General features: G+C 56.6%; 1 protein-coding gene and 1 pseudogene across 1 annotated transcript; both read right to left on the bottom strand.

Moving 5' to 3' along the window:
- Positions 1–17,888, bottom strand: part of LOC113197936 (sulfotransferase 2A6-like) — a 116,719-nt pseudogene that overhangs the window by 83,990 nt on the left and 14,841 nt on the right.
- On the bottom strand, positions 1,213–12,014 carry LOC144250428 (NACHT, LRR and PYD domains-containing protein 4-like). Its single transcript, XM_077793254.1, has 11 exons — positions 11,735–12,014; positions 9,930–10,053; positions 9,763–9,870; positions 8,917–9,718; positions 8,494–8,783; positions 7,848–8,070; positions 7,641–7,762; positions 4,740–4,910; positions 3,518–3,688; positions 2,385–2,486; positions 1,213–1,297 (listed from the first exon to the last, which is right to left on the bottom strand). Exons 1-11 carry the CDS (start codon positions 12,012–12,014, stop codon positions 1,213–1,215), a joined length of 2,478 nt encoding a protein of 825 aa, XP_077649380.1.

Below are 17,888 nucleotides of genomic sequence, written 5' to 3'. Positions count from 1 at the left end.
CAAAGCAGCAAATCAATAAAACCTTACGTCTCTCCAGAAAACAAACTGGTAAAAACACATTTAAACTTATGAGGAATATTTAGATAGCTGTCTCTTTGACTCCATGGAGAGGATCTACAGCTCAGGGCCGTGAAATGAGCAAAGAATGTAAGCAGGTCCAAAAAACTGGTCTGCCTTCTTTTTTTGGGGGGGTAGTAGGTGGGGGTACTAGAGGTTGAACCCAGGGGTGCTACACCTCTGAGCCCCAGCCCCAGACCCTCTTTATATTTTGTTTAGAGACAGAGTCTTGCTGAATTGCTGGGGGACTCGCCAAGTCTCTAAGCCTGGCTTTGAACTCGCGGTCCTCCTGCCTCAGCCTCCCAAGCTGGTGGGATCACAGGCCTGGGCCACAGTGTCCAGCTGGGTCCTGCCAACCTGCTGAGGCTGGCCTTGAACTCTCCAGCCTCTTGCCTCAGCTTCCCGAGTCCCTGGGAGGACAGGTGTGCACCACGGTGCCAGCTAAAATTTACCATTTTGAAGTGCACATCTGTGCTCACAGGATACACTAACAGTGAAGAGGGCTTGCAGCATAGTGTCCCCAGCGTGGTCTTGGTAAGGCATGGAAAGCTCAGTGCGGTCACTGCTGGACGCAGCTGAGCACAGGACAGGTGCTGGAGGCTGTGCACCCATCTCATGACAGGGCTGCCTGAGGCTCAGGGACAGGGAGGGACAGGCTCGGTTTGCCTCTACTTGCAGTGTGAGGTGGAAGGACTCTGTGGAAATGTGTTTTCAGAAAGCTTTTGTCAGGAGAGAGAGGAAAAGAGCCCCCGAGACCCCAAGAACTGTCAGGAAGGCGGTCAGTGTGGCCAGCACCTTCCCAAGTCACCTGGAGAGGCGGCCATGTGTAACCCGCGCTCCTGCTTGTCATTCACCAGTGACAAATTCCATCTCAGGGTTTTCCCAAGTGCTTTAAGATAAGATAGTTTATTGGGTTTTGAAAATGTCCTTGGAGACAGGGTAGAAGATTTAGTTAGAAGGGTTTCAGCTCTTCTCCAAGGCCACAGAACAAATTAAAGACAGTACCCTGCAGGACACAAGGGAAGGAGCTCAGTGCCTCAGGGAGGGGACACCTCTGTGCCAGGCCCCACTGTCCCCTGCACTTGTCCCCAGGAGGGGGCGGGAATCAGGGTGGCGGGGATGGGCTTGCAGCCTGTTCCCCTGGGTGCTCCGTCACTAATCCACGGAGATCTCGCAGGGAGGTGGGTTTTCCTGTCTCAAGTCGAACCAGGAACCTTCCTCTGGCGAAGCCCTGCTCATTCTGCAGAACAGAAAAGAGCCCTGTGTCAGTCACACTGAAAATCTCACCTTTGTCCCTTATTTCCTCAAGGCAGAGCGCAGAGATCCTGGCGATGCTCCAAGGGACAGACGCCCCGTGATGAGCAGAGGTGGCTGGTGAGTGTTCAACACCTGGACTCCACCCTCCCAAACCCCAGTTGTCGCTTGGCCAATTTCTGTGATGTCAACTCACCAACTGGACCACATCCGATCTCAAGCTGCCAGTTAGACGCCACTGACCAGAGTTGCTGTTGGAAGCCCCAGTACACGGACACGTGCGCACACCCCACACTTACACACAGGCACACACAGACCCGGGGTTTGGTGGCAAGAAGCCAATGGATTTGGAGTTATGCTTTAAAGAGAAAAAATGGTAATAATTTCTGTGGTCTGGGTGTCCCACCACATCTTGTTCCGTTTTCAGAGCCACCCCGAGGACTCCACATCCCCACGACTGGTGAGCAAGACGCTGAACCTCGTCAGCTCTGAGCCAGTGACCAGACACGGTGCAGGCAGGACCTGAGGCCCAGTGATTCTCTGGGCCCCATCTGCACCCTATGACACACTGACTCGGATATGACAGGCTCGGGGCCCCTGTGTCCTGCTTCTTCTGTGGATACATGTGTCTCCTGTTTGAGAGGCCTCCGTATGCCACTCCCTGGCGTGAACCCCGTCCCCATGTACTGTCCCCTCAATGCGCATCTTGGCAAGACGCTTCAGAGAGTGGGAAGAGAGCAGTGCTGGCCATTCAGTTCCAACGTACTTGGGTCACTGGACGCACATCCTCAATCCCGCCTCATGCCATTACTGCTACTTGGCAGAGAGAAGATGGTAATTGGAGAGGACAAGAGCCTTGCCCAGGCCTCAAGCTGGACACATGGCCCAGAACTGAGACGCAGACCCCCAAGGCTCAGGACACACAGCCAAGTCGGTCCACCCATCGACATCGGCCCCCCGCACTCGACACTCTGAATGGCTCGCCAGCGTCCGGAGGGAGAGCCACGGGCCCAGCATCCAATGGTCCCCCCACAGCGCGAGGACACACTGCACACTACGCACCACGTCCTCACAGGAGGAGCACTGCGCACTGGGGCGGGGGGCTACAGAGTTTTAAGTCAACAGGCTCCTTTCTAGAAGCCGGGGGCCGATAGCTGCCTGGGATTGCTTTGGTCCTGAGGGTGGAGAAGAGTGATGTGTCAATGGTGTATCCCATTACACTGTTTCCTAATGTGTTTAGTAGTAAATTATATAGTGCAATGGGAATGATGTATTCATAACTGTCAATGTCACAAATCAATATGAATTACATACTTACATAATCTAGGTCTATATTAACATAACTTACAAATATAATTTGTTTCCAAATATGAAGTTCTGTTGTAAATACAGCTCCTTCTCAGGTCATGGTGGGATGGCATTCTGATTAGCCAGTGTGTAGGGTTTGGATGTAAAGTGACCCCCAGAAGCTCACGGCGACACAATGCAAGGACTAGAGGAGAAATGATTGGCTTGTGGGAGCCTGAAGCTACTCAGTGAATTCACCCCCGTGGGGTTAACAGAGTGCTGACTGGAGGCCGGAGGGTGAGGCTGGAGGAGGTGGCCTTCGGGGTCCTGCCTTTGGGGTAGATGTTTGTGTCTGGAGAGGGGCGTCTCTGCCTCCTGGTCACCCTGACGTGCGGGGCTTCCCTCAGCCACTCTCCTCCACCATGATGCCCTGCCTCACCTCGAGCCCCAAGAAAGGGAGCAGGCCTTCTAGGGACTGAGACCTCTGCAACCGTGAGCCCCAAAATGGACTTTTCCTCCTCTGCGGTTGTTCTGTCAGGTGTTCTAATCACAGCAGCGAAAAGGCTACGACAATACTGCAGGCTGAAGACGTTGTCAGACACACACACACACACACACACACACACACACATACACCTCACAGCCTCACCCACTGAACCCCACAGCTCCACCTAGCTCACCTACGGCCGGGCAATCACCCAGCACCCAGCTTCCTGGGTAATAGCGGACAGGACGCCTCACATACTGCTGAACTCTGCACTGAGAGGGGGAACTGTGTGCATGGGTGCCTTTTTGCACCACTGTAAAGCCAAAGAATTGTAGGTCACCTCCTCCATCCGCATGAATGTAAAGTTCTAGTTATGATTTGGGTTGCAGTGCCTGGCCACATCGCAGGGCACGCACCGCAGTTGCAGCTCACCTGAGCTTGCGCAAGACACACTTAGGCCCCCTCACGGCCTCGCACAACAGCATCACACCACCATGGCTGAGGGCATTGCTAGTGACATCCAGTTCATGCAGAGTCTGACTGTGGGCAATGACAGAAGCCAGGTCCTCGCAGCAGGCTCTGGTCAATTTGCAGGAATCCAGCCTGCAACAGAGAGGATATGAGGAGTGGCCCTGGGTGGTTCCAGCCAGACTGCCCAGGCTCACTCCGCAGCCCCTGGGCATCCCCCTTCCTCTGTGATAGAGTCCTTTCTCCAGCCCTTGGACAGGGACCAGGGCTGAGAACCTCACTCTGAATAGTAACCTGGCACCCTGGAAGCAAGGTTCTGCAGTTCTGGGCCTCCCCTCGGATGCCTGCTAGGTTTCTCTTCCTTTTGCACTGGTTGTCCAACCCAAGGTCGCTCTACCACTGCCACACATCCCCCGCCCCTTCTACTTGGAGAGAACTTCTCCAGAGTTGCTGAGGCTGGCCTTGAACTTGTGATCCTCCTGCCTCAGGCTCCCTAGCCACTGGGAGGACAAGAGGGACCCAACACACCAGCCTGGTACACTTCCTGATCTCGTGGAACCCCCAAGGCATTGCTCAGGGCTGCACTGTGTCCCCTCAGAGGGCCCGTGTTGAAACCCCAGCCCAGGTGTGACAGCACTGGAGACAGTCTTTGTGGAGGCACTGAGGGTGGACCCCAACGGGCTCCAACTAGTGTCCCTGCAGGAACAGGAAGTCCAGGCGCCCACAGGCCCAGAGGGAAGACTGAGGACAGGGAGGAGGGGGCACCGGGAGCCTAGGAGCAGCCTGGAGCCATCCTCCCTGCAGGCCCTGAGAAGGAACCAGCCCTGGGCACCTTGAGCTGGGACTTCCGGCCTCCAGAGGCCTCCAGAACCCAGCGACATGCTCTGAGGGCATCTCCATCTCTTGGTCTGTGTACGTTGCTAGGGCAGCCTGATGAGCACATGCAGATGCTGTGTCAGAAGCCGGACTAAGCATTAAATGAGACGTGGGCTGCCTCAGGGTCGTCCCCAGCTGCCAGCCAGCCTGCCCGACCAGCCCAGGGCGAGACCAGCCATTCCCAGCCAGGGCAGTGGGGTGGATGGGTGTGCAGCAGCAGCCAGATGCGGCTGCCCTCACAGTCTCCTCCTGCCCCTCAGCCTGTCCTTCTGCAACCATGAGGATGCACCCGCGACTTCCCAGCACCCACCTGAGTTCCTTTAAGCTGCAGTCGGGGTGCAGCAGAGCTTTGCTCAGCAGCTTCACGCCAGCATCTCCTATGTTGTTGCCCCCAATCTTCAGGATTCTCAGGTTCAGGTTGCTGGCGAGGACGAAAGCCAGGTCCTGACAGCCCCTTGGAGTGATCTCGCACCTCTGCAAACTGCACGGCAACATACAACGCAGAGACCTATTACCCGGGTCAGCTTCCTGTTTTTCGCCAGCATCGAGGCCAAGGCCTTGCAATCCTTAGCGGAGAGGCCTGAGTCCTGAAGCCTGCAGGGAGGGGACACCACATGCTCTGGGCTTCCCTGCCTGGACTCGCCCCTGGTGCTAGTCCTGCCAGGGCCTGTCCTTCACGGAGCCTCCTGGGGAATCCTGTCATCACCCCCAGCCCCCGTCTGCACAGCTCGGCCCAGACTCAGTCACTCTGTGCTGACCCACCAAGTCACTTCCCCGACCCCAGGGCAGCCCCACACAGGATCCGTGTCCTGCGAGGCCCCTCCTGCTCCCCAGCCTGTGCCTCCCACCACACCAGGCAGTCTTCCTGGAGGACTCAGGATGCTGTCCCCAGCACGTCCCCTTTCCAACTACTGCCCCACTAGGGTGGGGTTGGCGTTGCTCGGGGAGAGTGCGACCCTCCTCCCCAGCATAGGTGACGTCTCCTAGATAGCATCCCATGGAAAAGTTGAGCCTGAGCTGGGGTCTCTGCCTGTAGTTGTGACTCCCATCTCAGGGGCTGTCCCTGCGCGTGGGCACACACATGCACTAAGCCCCTGGATGACAGAATGGACATATTCACAGCCTACACAGGTGCACGTCAATGCAGGTATGACCGCCAAGCCCTGACCACAGCCCTGACATCTCCCCAGGGTGATTCTGCAGCAGCTCCTGGGTCTAAAGATGCCTGTGGCTTGAAGATATTTTCAAGAAGTGAAAACAATAGGATTTGGCCCACATCATACCCTACCTCCAAATTAATTCAAAATGGATCACAGATTGAAACCTCAGAGTCTAAATGATAGGGCTGGGGTTGCAGCTCAGGGGTAGAGCCTTTGCCTATCATGTGTGAGGTTCTGGGTTTGAATCTCAGCGCCACCTAAAAGGAAAAGCCCATCAACAAGGAGAACCCATTAGACCAAACTTCCTAACAATGAAAAAGTTCAGAAAATGATCTGAGACCTTGGGTTAGGTGATGGTCTCTCCCAGGCTACACAAAACACACAGGAGAGCACAGAAACAAGAGGTGGTCCCCGAGACCGTACAGAGCGGGCCTGTGTGCCAACCAGACGGCTCGCACATCGCGAAGCCTGCATCCACAACGCAGAGGAACCCTCTGGACTGCGCAACAGAGACCACTCGCTCCAAAAGCGAATGCTCAGGTGAGGGTGGACGTCCCTCTAAGGAGACACACAGACGCCCAGGAGAAAGCAGGACAGCATGGGAGGGCGTCACGCCCCCAGGGCTGGCCATGGCAACAGCAGGACAGCCAAAGGCGAGAGCAACCTCACCACTGTCCAGGGCAGACCAGAAACTAGGCAGCAGGTCCCGGCAGGGGACTCGGTCTCAGCCAGGAAAGGACTGAGGCACTGACGGGGCAACACGGGAGGGCAGCGTGGCAACCTCGTGCTCAGGGACTCAAGCTGTTCCTGAAGGATCCCAGGCCGTGAGTCGAGGGAAACAAGACATGCAGAACATGAAGATCCATCAACCCTGAAGCGCATCCGTGGGTCCCGGGGATGGACACCAGAGGACGGGCATGGACTCGTGGGTAGGGTCTCCTCCCAGGTCCCGTAGACCTTCCAGAATCAGAAGGTTGTCATGGCTGCACACCCCTGAGCCTCTGCTAAGACCTCTAGATTCACTCTTCAAAGCACGGGGTTTGGGGGTGCGTATTGTACCCCGACCAAGCTCGATCGGCAAAGGGATCTGGGTCTTCATGCTCTCAAGAGGAGTTGCCCAGAAAAACAGCAGAGAAAGAGCTGTCGGAAGTGTGTGAACATCACTGGGAACGGTGAGGGCCCCCCTCAACACCAGAATCACAGCGGCTAGGGAGGCTGAGGCCGGAGGACCTCGAATTCAGAGCCACCCTCAGCAGCTTATTGAGGCCCTAACACCTGGGGGCGTGGCTCTGAGGTTAAGTGCCCCTGGGCTCCTTCCCCAGACCAAAAAAAAAAAAAAAAAAAAAGGACCTGAAGTTGTGGGCACCAGAGAGCAAAGAGGATGAGTCCTTATCTGATTAAAAATGCTTGAAGCAGAACAGAGAGCACACAGTTTCCAGGAGAGAGGCCAGGGGCTGGCCAAGAAACCCTCCCCAGGAAGTCCAGGTGACATGACCGGCCTTCAGGCCCCCCTGGTCACTATCCAGCCTCTCCTGCCTCTGACCATCACCAGAGGTGAGCACCACCAGGCCTCTAACACCACCGTCTTCCCATCTTGAAACCTCAGAATGAAACCCTGTGGTCCACTCCTGAGTTAGACTCTTTCCACCAACAATATCGGAGATTTGTCCAAAAGGTTACCTGGGGTTGTAGACCAATCCCATGGGATAGGAGAATGCAACCAAAGGTTTCTTGTCCATTGAGGGAAATTTCCACTTTTCAGGCCTTAGGGGGTCCTGCCCTAAATGTTCCAGTGTCCCTCTCTCCCCAAACTGAGCCACCAGCACCGGAAGCACTTCTCCTGGGTTACCTTGTGCAACAGACTCTGCCACAGCTGAACTGTGCTTTTGCGAAGCGCCCGTCTCGATTTAAAACTAACTTCCCTATCCTGGTCTCGATTTCTGGAGACCAGACCTCTGTACCCAAGGGACAGGAAATAGGACAGAGATGCCCACGTGAAAGCAGCCCAGTCCTCTCTGGAGTCCACCCCGAGGCTGGCGGGCAGCACTCACAGCAGCTCCTGAAGGTTGCACACCGGGTTGCTCAAGGCACTGCAGAGGAGCGAGACATCATCTTGGGTGAGCTGGATGCAGGTCATGCTCAGGTGTTGCAGGTTTGGGTTACTGGTGAACACCTCAAAGAAAATCCCGGTCTCACAGGAAAAGGAAACTTTACTTGTCCTGCCAAAGCAAAGGTGACTCTGGATGATTCTGATCCACCCATCTCCGGCAGCGCAGCGTGAACGCCTGCCTGTGGTCACCCCTGTGGGAACGCGCCCCAGGGAGGTCGGCCTCCTTCCTCAGTACAGTCCTTGTTGCTGCTTTGGTGAGGAGACCCGTGTAGCTAGGAAAGGCCAGGCTCGAGGACGAGGCCACGGGCTCCCCAGGAGAGCTGCCGTGCACTGAGAGCACACGTGCCCCATCCACGAGCACCTTGGAAAGACTAGGGAGAAGGGACCCAGGGGCTGGGGCTCAGCGGTGGAGCGCTGCACTGCACCTGGGAGGCTCAGGGCTGGATGCTCAGCACCAAGTCAAAATGAGATAAGTACAATTAAGGGAATGTGTCCACATGTATTCTTTTTTTGGGTTCTAGATGGATGATACCATTGTTTTATTTTATTTTAATTTTTTTGTGTTGCTAAGGATCACACCTAGTACCTCACCAGCCTAGCCCCAACAACTAAATATTTTTGAATTTAATAAAAAAAAAATACATGTAAAGTTGAGTTTAGGGCTAGTCTGGAGCTTTCTGGACAGAAAAGGCAGGCAGTGACCCCAATCCCCGTGAAACGCCCCGTCACCAACACCCTGTGAGCACACACAGATTCTGAAAAAGGGTGGAAAGAACGTGACGGCAGGGACTCACATGGGGTCTGGTCCCCCCTCTTCCGGAAAGATTTCTGGGACTGAGACAGTGAGCTCCCTCAAGCTGGAGCAGTATTTTAGGCAGTAGGCAGCAACCGCCAAGTCTGGCCTCTCCCGAAGGGGGAAGTGGGCCTCGTGGAGGCTGCTCATCAGGTGGCTGGCAAAGGCGTCACTCTGCACCTCGAACAGGGCATAGAAGAGCAGCAGGAACTCCACCTGGTCCTCAGGATCCTCGATCTCCACCAGGATCCTCAGACATCCCAGGAGCTGGGACGCCAACTCCCGGGACCTCTGCATCCCAAGAAGGGCATCCAGCCTCTGCTGCTCACTTTCGTGTAGGAGGCCAAACAGGAAGCAGCCCACGAACCCCCAGCTTGCTCCGTCTTTCCTGAAGTACGTGAGCAGCAGTGCCTCTGGGCCTCACAGCTCGGCTGGGGTGGTCGCGGGGGCTGTCCAGCAGGTAGAACATGGCCGCACAGAACTCCTGCATGTGCATGTGGATGAAGGAGTAGGAGCTCCCCGACTCGCTGTGCTTCCGGAAGAGCCTGAGGTCCAGCAAGGTGGGGATGTCAGTGTCCGCTATCCCGTTCCTCCTGAGCTCCTCTTCGCCAAACACCCACGTGTCGGTCCACATGCCCTCCGCGGCCAGGGAACACAGCGCCTTCAGCAGGCCTTGGCCCTGCTGGCTGGGCCGAATAGCGCCCTTGGGTGTGAACGCTAGAAACATGAAAAAGAGGAACACAGAGGTGGACCTGCAGCAGGTGGCTGCCAGGTCGCTCCCGCGCTCCACCTCCTGTTTCAGAGAGGTGCACACCATCCAGCAGAGGAGGGGGACGTGGCACATGGTGAAGAGATGCTCATTGTTTTGCACCAAGCTCAAGGCTGCCATGGCTTGGCCCCTGTCTTCAAAGGAGCAGCAGAAGTACTGCTTCACATGGCTGTCCTGGAAGCACTTGAGCTCTTGCATGTTTGGGTGGTCCAGTTTGTTCTCCAGACCTTCTGGGCACCCGGGTATGGCAGCCAGGAGCAGGGCCGACTCTGGGAGAATCTTCCTCCTCAGCACGCTGCTCAGGACTGTCTTCACTGATCCCTCCTCCCTCCAGTCACGGCACAGCTCTGACTCTGGCTCTGTCAGGGTGCACTGCAGCTCCTCTAAGCTGTGGATGATGAACAGGATCCTCTCTGCTTGGGCCACGATGTCCGCCAAGGGGACAGTGTCATCGGGCCTTTCTCTGGAGATGAGCCCGGCCAGCTGGTCGCCGTCAGCTACTTCAGTTCTCGGCAGCATAAGTAGAAAATGAAAGAGAATTTGTCCCGATAGAGGGTACCATCTGACCAGGCCAGCATCAGCTTCATCAGGAACCTCGTTTTCCCTATTCTTGGTATTCAAGGAGGACAACCGTGTGACACCTCCTGGGTACCCTTGGAGTGAAATACTCTTCCAGACTTTCATGGTCTTCACGGGTCAATGTCTGGTCAAAGCAGCCAGGGATCTCAGTGAAGGCGCCCCTGGACCACATGCTGATGAACTTCTTCTGTATGTGAGCTCGATAGGCATTTGCTGGTCAGCAAGGGCAAGAAAAAAACACAGCACATCAGAGTCTCACCCCCGCACAATCTGAAGGCTTCAACCCGAATCTCTCCTATGGGAAACAATGTCCTCAGGGCCTGCAGGCTGTGGCCAACCAGACAGCCCCAAGGGTCAAAGGCCTGACAGGCCAGCTCCAGACACACACACACACACACACACACACACACACCTGTTCATCTCTGCCAGGAGAGCAAGGAACTCAAAGCCCTGCTGGCTTCCAAGTGAAGAGAGTGGAATGCACGTCAAACCAGGGAGGGGCCTCCCCATGCGGAAGCAGGAGCTCTGTGTGGGGACAGGCCCCACCTCTGGGCTGTGGTGCCCAATCAAAAGCCAAACAACAAAAGGGCTGAGTCTTCGGGGCTGGGGATGTGGCTCAAGCAGTAGTGTGCTCGCCTGGCATGCGTGCGGCCCGGGTTGGATCCTCAGCACCACATACCAACAAAGATGTTGTGTCCGCCGAAAACTAAAAAATAAATATTAAAAAAAAAAAATCCCTGCTGGTGCCCACCTGCCTCCTTCCAGTTCCATTGCCTCCTTTCAGTACTTCCTGTACCAGGACAAGTAAATAGCAATGTAAATATGTAAATTCTCATTGATCTTAAAAAAAATTTAAAAAAGGACTGAGCCTTCTAGAATCCCTTCAGGCTGAGCCGAGGCTGGGTCCTGCTCTGCATTTTCCACAGGCTCTGGTGACACAGGAAGGCTGGGGTGCTGAGTGACATCAGAGGGGACCCTGCCACTAGGTGGTAGACAGGTGAGGTTGAAAGGGCACAGAGGGCTGCAGGAACTCGGGAAGTGCACAAATGAAGGCCAAGGAATTTAGCAGGGATGGCTGGGCCAGCTCTCAGGTTAGGAAGAGAGAGATCCAAAGGACTCCACAGAGGAAAGCAGCCAAGACCAAGGTCGCTCCCTGAAGGACCAAGGTCAGGGAAGGACCAAGGTCAGGGAAGGACCAAGATTGCTCCCTGAAGGACCAAGGTCACAGAAGCACAGAGCCTTATCCTGAGGGCGCAATGGGGGTCCTGGGGGAGGTGGGGAGACCACCTGTGGCGGAAACCACTATTAAACAGGCAGAGCTGGAAAGCCGGAGCTGAGGAAGGCAGCTGGCCAAGAGGCCAGGACCTCGGGGACACCCGTGCAGGACCAGCGTGAAGAGCCCCATCCGGGCACCTCGCAGCAGACTGCAGAGACCCCCGAACGACCAGGCAAAGGACCATGCACAACACCACCTTGGCCCTCCAGGGCTGTGCAGCCCAGGGGTCACAGATGTTCTGCTTGCACCTCTACCTGATGAATGGAGTCACCCCCAGGGCATCAACTCAAACCTGGGGGGTACCTGCATCTCAGGGCCTTTCCAAAAGGCCCCGACCACAGCTGACCCATCTGACCTGGTAACCTCGAATCCAGGTGCAGGGTGCAGCAGCTGTCAACTGCTGCAGTCTGCATCCAGTCACAGCCCTGTGCTGGGGGGAGCTGGGCCCAGGACAGTTCCAGCTGTGGGTGGGGTTCCGGTGACCACGCCCACCAGCCCTCTCTGCTCCTGAGGTGGGGATGAGGCTGCTCCCCAAGCCTGGGCAGCTCTCCCCTCCATGGCTCCCCCTGGAGACCCTGCGCCAGCCCCCTGCGCTCTCCCAAGGAGCCCACCACTCACCTGCGCTCTCCCTCGAGGCCTTGTCACAGAGGTCCTTCCTGTGGATCTTGGGGAAGATACAGAGGGCCACGTCCCATGCCGGCTGTTCCCCATAGCATTCCTCCATCAAGCTCGCCAGTTCACGGGGATTGGCCTTCCACCAAAGCACCCAGGGTATCGGCTGGAGGCCGTGTTGCACAGTCTCCTGCTGGAGCAGCTCCTTAAACTTCATGAACTCGTTCTTCTTGAGTTCATCCAAGTACCCCATGAGGCGGAAAGCAGAAATGAAGGACTCTGCCATCTCGTCCAGGCCGGAGAGGAAGATGCTCAGAGACGGGGACCAGGAAGGACCAGGAATCAGACAGCCTGAGGGCAACGTCAGGGTGGCCCCGAGTTACTCACAAGGAAAGGGCCTTGCTCAGCCTCGAGCTGGTCCTGGGTGAGGGCTGGGGACCCCCCAACTGCGTCCTGTCCTCTCCTCACTGACGTGGGCCTGAAAGCAGTGGTCACTCAGACACCAACCTGCGCTGGCCTTCCTGTCCACACGCATTGCCTGCAACCCAGCTCAGGCGGTGCCCGGAGGGAACCCTGCAGAGCCCCCAGGGTTAGCATTAGAGAAGCTTCCCCGGGCAGACAGACAGCCTTCTGTCACAACCAGCTGCCACACAAAGACGGTGGCAGTCGCAGCAGGCACGGGCCTGCCCTCCCAGGCTGTGGGAAAGCCTCCGGCTGGACTTTTCCTGATGTGGAGTGAGCGTCAGGATCAGAGGTGGACCTCTTGCAAAAGACTGCATTCCTGGTGCAGGGCCTCCTGCTCCGGGAGGGGGCCCTCTTTACGGGGGGGTTCAGATTGCCACAGTCACATTTTAAATGCCCTCCCAGACACATACAGGCTTCTACCACCACCCCCCACCAAGTCTCCAGACTCTTCCCCTGACCCCCTGCAATAGCATGTAGACTACAGCAGGTGTGTCCTCAGGGCTGGCTGTGACCCCCTGCAGACGTCAGAGGTGGGCGCTGTCACCCTCAGAACCACAGAGGGTGAACTGGGTTGGAAACAGGGCCACGGTGGAGGAACCGACTTCAGGTGAGGTCGTTCTGCAGTGTGGTGGGCCCCTAAGCCACACAGGTGGGCGTCTTTTCCCCAAGGGGCACATTCAGACCCAGAATGCCACTGAGAAGCCCAAGCAGGTCAAGGAGCAGAAGTTAGTGGAGACAGCGGGATCTCCTGCACAGGCCACCGAAGGAAGGAACCCTGCCCACATCTCCACTCTGGAAGCCGGGCCCCCGGGACTGAGACACCAACCTCCCTGGTCTGAGCCACTTATTGGTGGCACTGTGTTCTGGCAGCCCCAGGAAACCCAGGCAGTGTGACCCTCAGCTGAGGCAGGTGAGTCGTGCTCTGGAAGACGGGTCACGAGAAGTCACCCAAGGTGACAAAAAGCAGAGAGGACCAGACAGGGAGGATGACAGGGCCTAACCCTTGTTATGAGAGCCCCAAAGGAGAGGAGAGTGAACGTGGGACAGAAGAAGCAGCAGATGGCCCCCGACACGGCAGCGTCCTCGCAGGAGTCCCTGCCCCAATGTGCAAAAGTACTCCTAAATGAAAGCACAGTAAATATGGAGACAAGGAATCCTAGAGAAAGAAGAAAAATGAGCAAAACTTAAGGACTCATCCCTCAGGATCTGGGCTCCCTTCTCCCCAAGTACCCATGAGTTCCTATTTCTGTGCTGTTTCCTATTACACTCTGGTGTCCCTGTGTCTTAATTCCCTTCTCCGCCTCTTCTGCTTCATTTCTGCCTGTCTTATTCTCTTCTCTCCTGCTCCCCACAGGCATGGAGAAGGAGCAGTTGTTACCCAAAATCTCATGGCTGTCGGGCTCTGTCCTTCTCCAAAGGGTCCAGGAAGCACGTGGGCTCTGCAGGACTCTGGCGGGTGGGGCTTGGGGCTGGCTCTCCAGCAGGGCCACCTGTCCACAGTGGAGGGCGCTCACACTAAGGCTCCCACAGGCAAAGGGATTAAAGGCTGTGGACCTCAAAGGACCTTTTTTTGCAGATATCAGAGCACAGGGGACACGTACTGTCATATGGGAGGTGACATGCTGGAGGGGAAAGCCCACCCAGGTTTTGAGAACCTGTTCTCCCCTCTGTCCCTCACGCCCTCAAGGCTCCTCGTGGGGTCTCGGTATTTTGTGCATTCCCGTCAGGGTCCTGGCACCATGTCCACACCCCCACTTCCAGCCCCAGCCCGTCACGTCCCTCCAGATCCCCACTAATTCTCCTGTGTTGTGCTGAGGCTGGCCTGGCCTAAGAAGATCGGAGCATTTGCTAAATGGGACCAGAACTGGGTCATTGAACCAGCTGTGGGGACACTTGAGGACCAGGGTGGCCACATGGGGACAGAAGGGGAAGGGAGAGGTGAAGACAGAAAGGGAGCACATTGATGCAATGAGAGAGACCATGGGCCCAATAACTAGACACTGACCCATGCATGAGTGGGCCTTTGACTTATCCTGAATGAGCTTCTCCATAAACCACCCCATCAGGAGGGAAAGTCCCTACACCAGCCAGGCAGAGATTCTGGAGGCTGAGGAGGGAACACCTTTTGAGGCCAGCCTCAACAACTTAGTGAGGTTCTATTTAACCTGGGGACACTCTGTGTCAAAAACATAAGGGCTGGGGAGGCAGCTTAGTGACAGAACACCCTGGCTTCAATCCCCATCCCAAAAGAAAGACTAGGGCACTTCCAGAGGAGGAAGCCGAGCATCTCCCAAAGCCCCACTGCTGACTGCCACTGTGAGCCGTCCATGTGGTCTCGGAAACAGCCTGCGGACATTGCCCACGGCCACTTGAAAACCAGGCTTCTCAGTCCTGTCAGCCTCTAGAGATTTCCAGTAAATCCCTAGAGTACTCACTGGTAGAAAGCACTCAAGAGGGTTCCAACAGGTAACTGCAAAAGCCAGATCCTACAAATGAAAACAAACACGAATGCGAGAAACCTTTATTTTGGGACTTTCTTCATGAGGGACATCGTGGTTAGGACACAAGCCAGCAGGTGGTCACAGCCTTACCTCAGGCAGGGTGCGGGGAAGCGTGAAGGGAAGGAAGTGCACCCAGGAACACCCATTCCACTCCCAGAGACCCAGACACACTCCTGGTGACTCAAACAGGTAGGGGTAACAAGAGATGGAGAGTGGCCAGAGGGAGGACCTGTGGGATGGGGCAGGTGAAGAACCCCCATCCACTCAGAAATCTCTTGGATCTCATTTGTCTTCCTCTTGAAGGACGTCTGGAAGGTCATGTAGAGGTTCTTCAAGTGGCTTCTGGTTTGTCACTGTGTACCCCCAGGATGCGGGGCCTCTTGGGACGCTTTGCTGCAGGCTGACTCTCCCTGGGCGCTCACGGGCCTGGCACTGTACGCAGGAGCTTCTGGGGTTTCTTGGGCTGCAGGATCTGGCACCTTTGGTGGATGGACATGTGCAGAATGAGTCAGGCCAGTAGCGGGGTTGCCAGGTCATGCTTGTCCTGGTTGAGTGCACCAGGCAGGAGCCTGAGAGCCCGGAGGAGCGGCGGAATTTAATCCACTGCTGCATCTGAAGCCAATCCTGGGGAGACAAGGCAAAACGGAAAGATGTAGAGGGACTCTCACACCTGCCTGGGCCCCAGGTGGGAAGGTGCATGTGGGTGGGGGCGCTGGGCCCAGTGTATGTGCCTCTAATCCAGACATTTGGGCGGCTGAAACAGGATGGTGCGCTCAAGGCCACCCTGGGTCATCCAATAAAGGACGGGGTGCCAGCTTGGTAGTGGGGAGCTGGTCTGACACTGGGTGCCAAGGCCCTGGGTCCTGTCCCAGCTCTGCAAAAAGAGAACCAAAACAGAGAAGTCCCTCGGGCTCTGGAGGTGAAAGGCAAGGGGGAGAATCCCAGAGGGAGAGGACCCAGAGCCCAGGGATGGGGGGACTCTGCCAGGGGCTCCTCGGGTTTAGAGGGTGCTGGGGTCTGGGTCCTGGAAGGGCACCGGGCAGCCGTCTGGGCTGATCAAAGTTGTGCAGCACAAAAGGCAGAAGCTGAGCTTGGGGTCCAGCCAGAGCCCAGGAGGACCCAGGGTAGCTTGGGCCCCTGTGTGCCCCAGGCTTCTGCAGAGGGAGCGTGGGACGTGGCCCAGCCAGGGCAAGGTAGGGGTGTGGAGTCTCACCTCCACCTTTTGAGGGTATAGGTGGACGCTGGGGAGCTCCAGTTCATCCAGAAATAAAAAAGAGTGTCTAGGGAAGTGCACCTCCAGCTCCTCCCTCTGCTTCTTGCTGAGGATCAAAATAGACCAATCCCTGGACAATGGACCTGGGAGAAGGAGGAAAAATCAGACAAGCCCCACAGACCATCCCCAGCCACCCCCCATTGACACTGCCCTCCCCTGGGCCACAGGGACTCAGCTGGCAAGCTGGGTGGCAGCACAGTAGACAGGAAGTGACACCTGGACCAGCCCCAGGGTCAGACCTGGCTTCCACCTTCCAGCCCAGCCCTGCCCCTCGCCAGCTTTGAGATGGGCCTGGAAAAGGCTGCTGTGCTCTCAGGACCCTCGGCCCAGGGGGACAGGCCAGGAAGGGCCCTCACCCCAGAGCACTGAGCCTGGCCTCCCGCCTGCTCTGCCCTCCCCAGCCTCTGCACTCCCCATCCCAGGGCTGAAGGCACTTTCAGGGGCCACTGGGCCCCAAGCTCTGCTCAGGCACCAATGCACATCTTCCCCTCAGAGTCCACATCTGAGCCAAGGTGTGGGGCCCTCACCTGTAATCCCAGGGGCTCTGAACGCTGAGCCAAGAGGATCCGAGTTCAAAGCCAGCCACAGCAAAAAGTGGTCTGAGACCACTGAGACCAAAGGGAAATGCACTCTGGGCTTTGACTCATGGCCTGACAGCACTCAGCCCCAGTCCGCCCCCTCCCCAGCCAGGTCACAGAGCCTTGGTAAACTGCCCTCAGCCTCAGAAACCAGGAGGCTCCTGTCAGGGATTATACTCACCAAACCCTGCTACCAAGTTTCCTGTAAAAAAGCTGGGAACCCCCAAAGGGCGTCTCCCGCTTGAGACTGGCCCCATTCTTCCTTCTTGTGGGAGGCCATCCTGGCACGTGATTTGAGTCACCTCCCTGGTGGGAGGGAGGCGCTTAGGCACATCTTGAGTCCAGAGCTTTCCCCACCCTTCTCAGGACTTGTACCCCAAAGACCCAATCTTCGCCCCTGACCTTGAGACACTGCCCCCTTAATCTTCATTGGATGGGATTTTCCCCAGAGTTTTGTTCCCCAATAAAAGTCCACTCCCTGGAATATGTTCTCTCCCTTCAATAAACCTCCCTCCTCTAATAGGTAGCTGGAGGCTGGAGCTAGGTGAAACTGGTCTGAAGGTAATTAGAGTCTGTCTCAAACTCCCTGCAGGTTCCTCCCATAATGAGCCTTCATTTAGGAAGCCTGGGCTTTGAATGGCGCGTGTTGGGGTTCTTTTTGCCAAGAAAACCGCTCATCCCAAGCAGAGCCCCCCTACTCCAGGAACTCCCCCTTGGACCCCCCTTCAGAGACAGCCCTTCTCCGTGACATCCCTCCCAGCACAGGCCCCGCACGGCCCCCCAACCAGCTCACCCAGCATATGGCGAATTCTTTCGATCTCACACATGGCATCCATCTCTGTTTTCCTCTCATCCCATTCATCCATCCGTATTTCCAACTCATACGCGGCAGCAGTGTCTGCTTCTATCTTATCCCAGATAGCGATCTCTTTTCCATCTCTTCCAGGACAGCGACCTCTAATTCCGTTTCTCCCTTGGCTTGGAAGGCTCCCTTCAGAGGAGTGGGACCAAACCCTCAAGACCCTGGGCTTAAATAGCCCACCTGCAGGCTGGCCCAGCCCCACCTCCCCCGCCCCCTGGGCCCCGCCCTGGGAGGGGTTTCCTGGCTGGATTCCAACTTCCCCCCAGGAGCTGAGGCTTGCTGTGCCAGAACCACAGGACCCACCCACACAGCCTCAGCCCCTCACCAGCCATTTCCTGGGGTGTCCTCCTTCCCGCCAGGGCCAGAGCCCCATCTGTTTAGGGCCAGGGAATTGGCCCACCACCCGCCTACCTGAGCCCACTCCAGTCACTGCTGCTCCAGCCTGGGGAGCCCCAGCCTCCTCCCAGGTCCCCCAAGGACA

This window comes from Urocitellus parryii, chromosome 15 (genome assembly GCF_045843805.1).
Source record: "Urocitellus parryii isolate mUroPar1 chromosome 15, mUroPar1.hap1, whole genome shotgun sequence".
Classification (NCBI taxonomy): Eukaryota; Metazoa; Chordata; class Mammalia; order Rodentia; family Sciuridae; genus Urocitellus; species Urocitellus parryii.
This window is presented reverse-complemented; position numbering and strand designations above follow the sequence as displayed.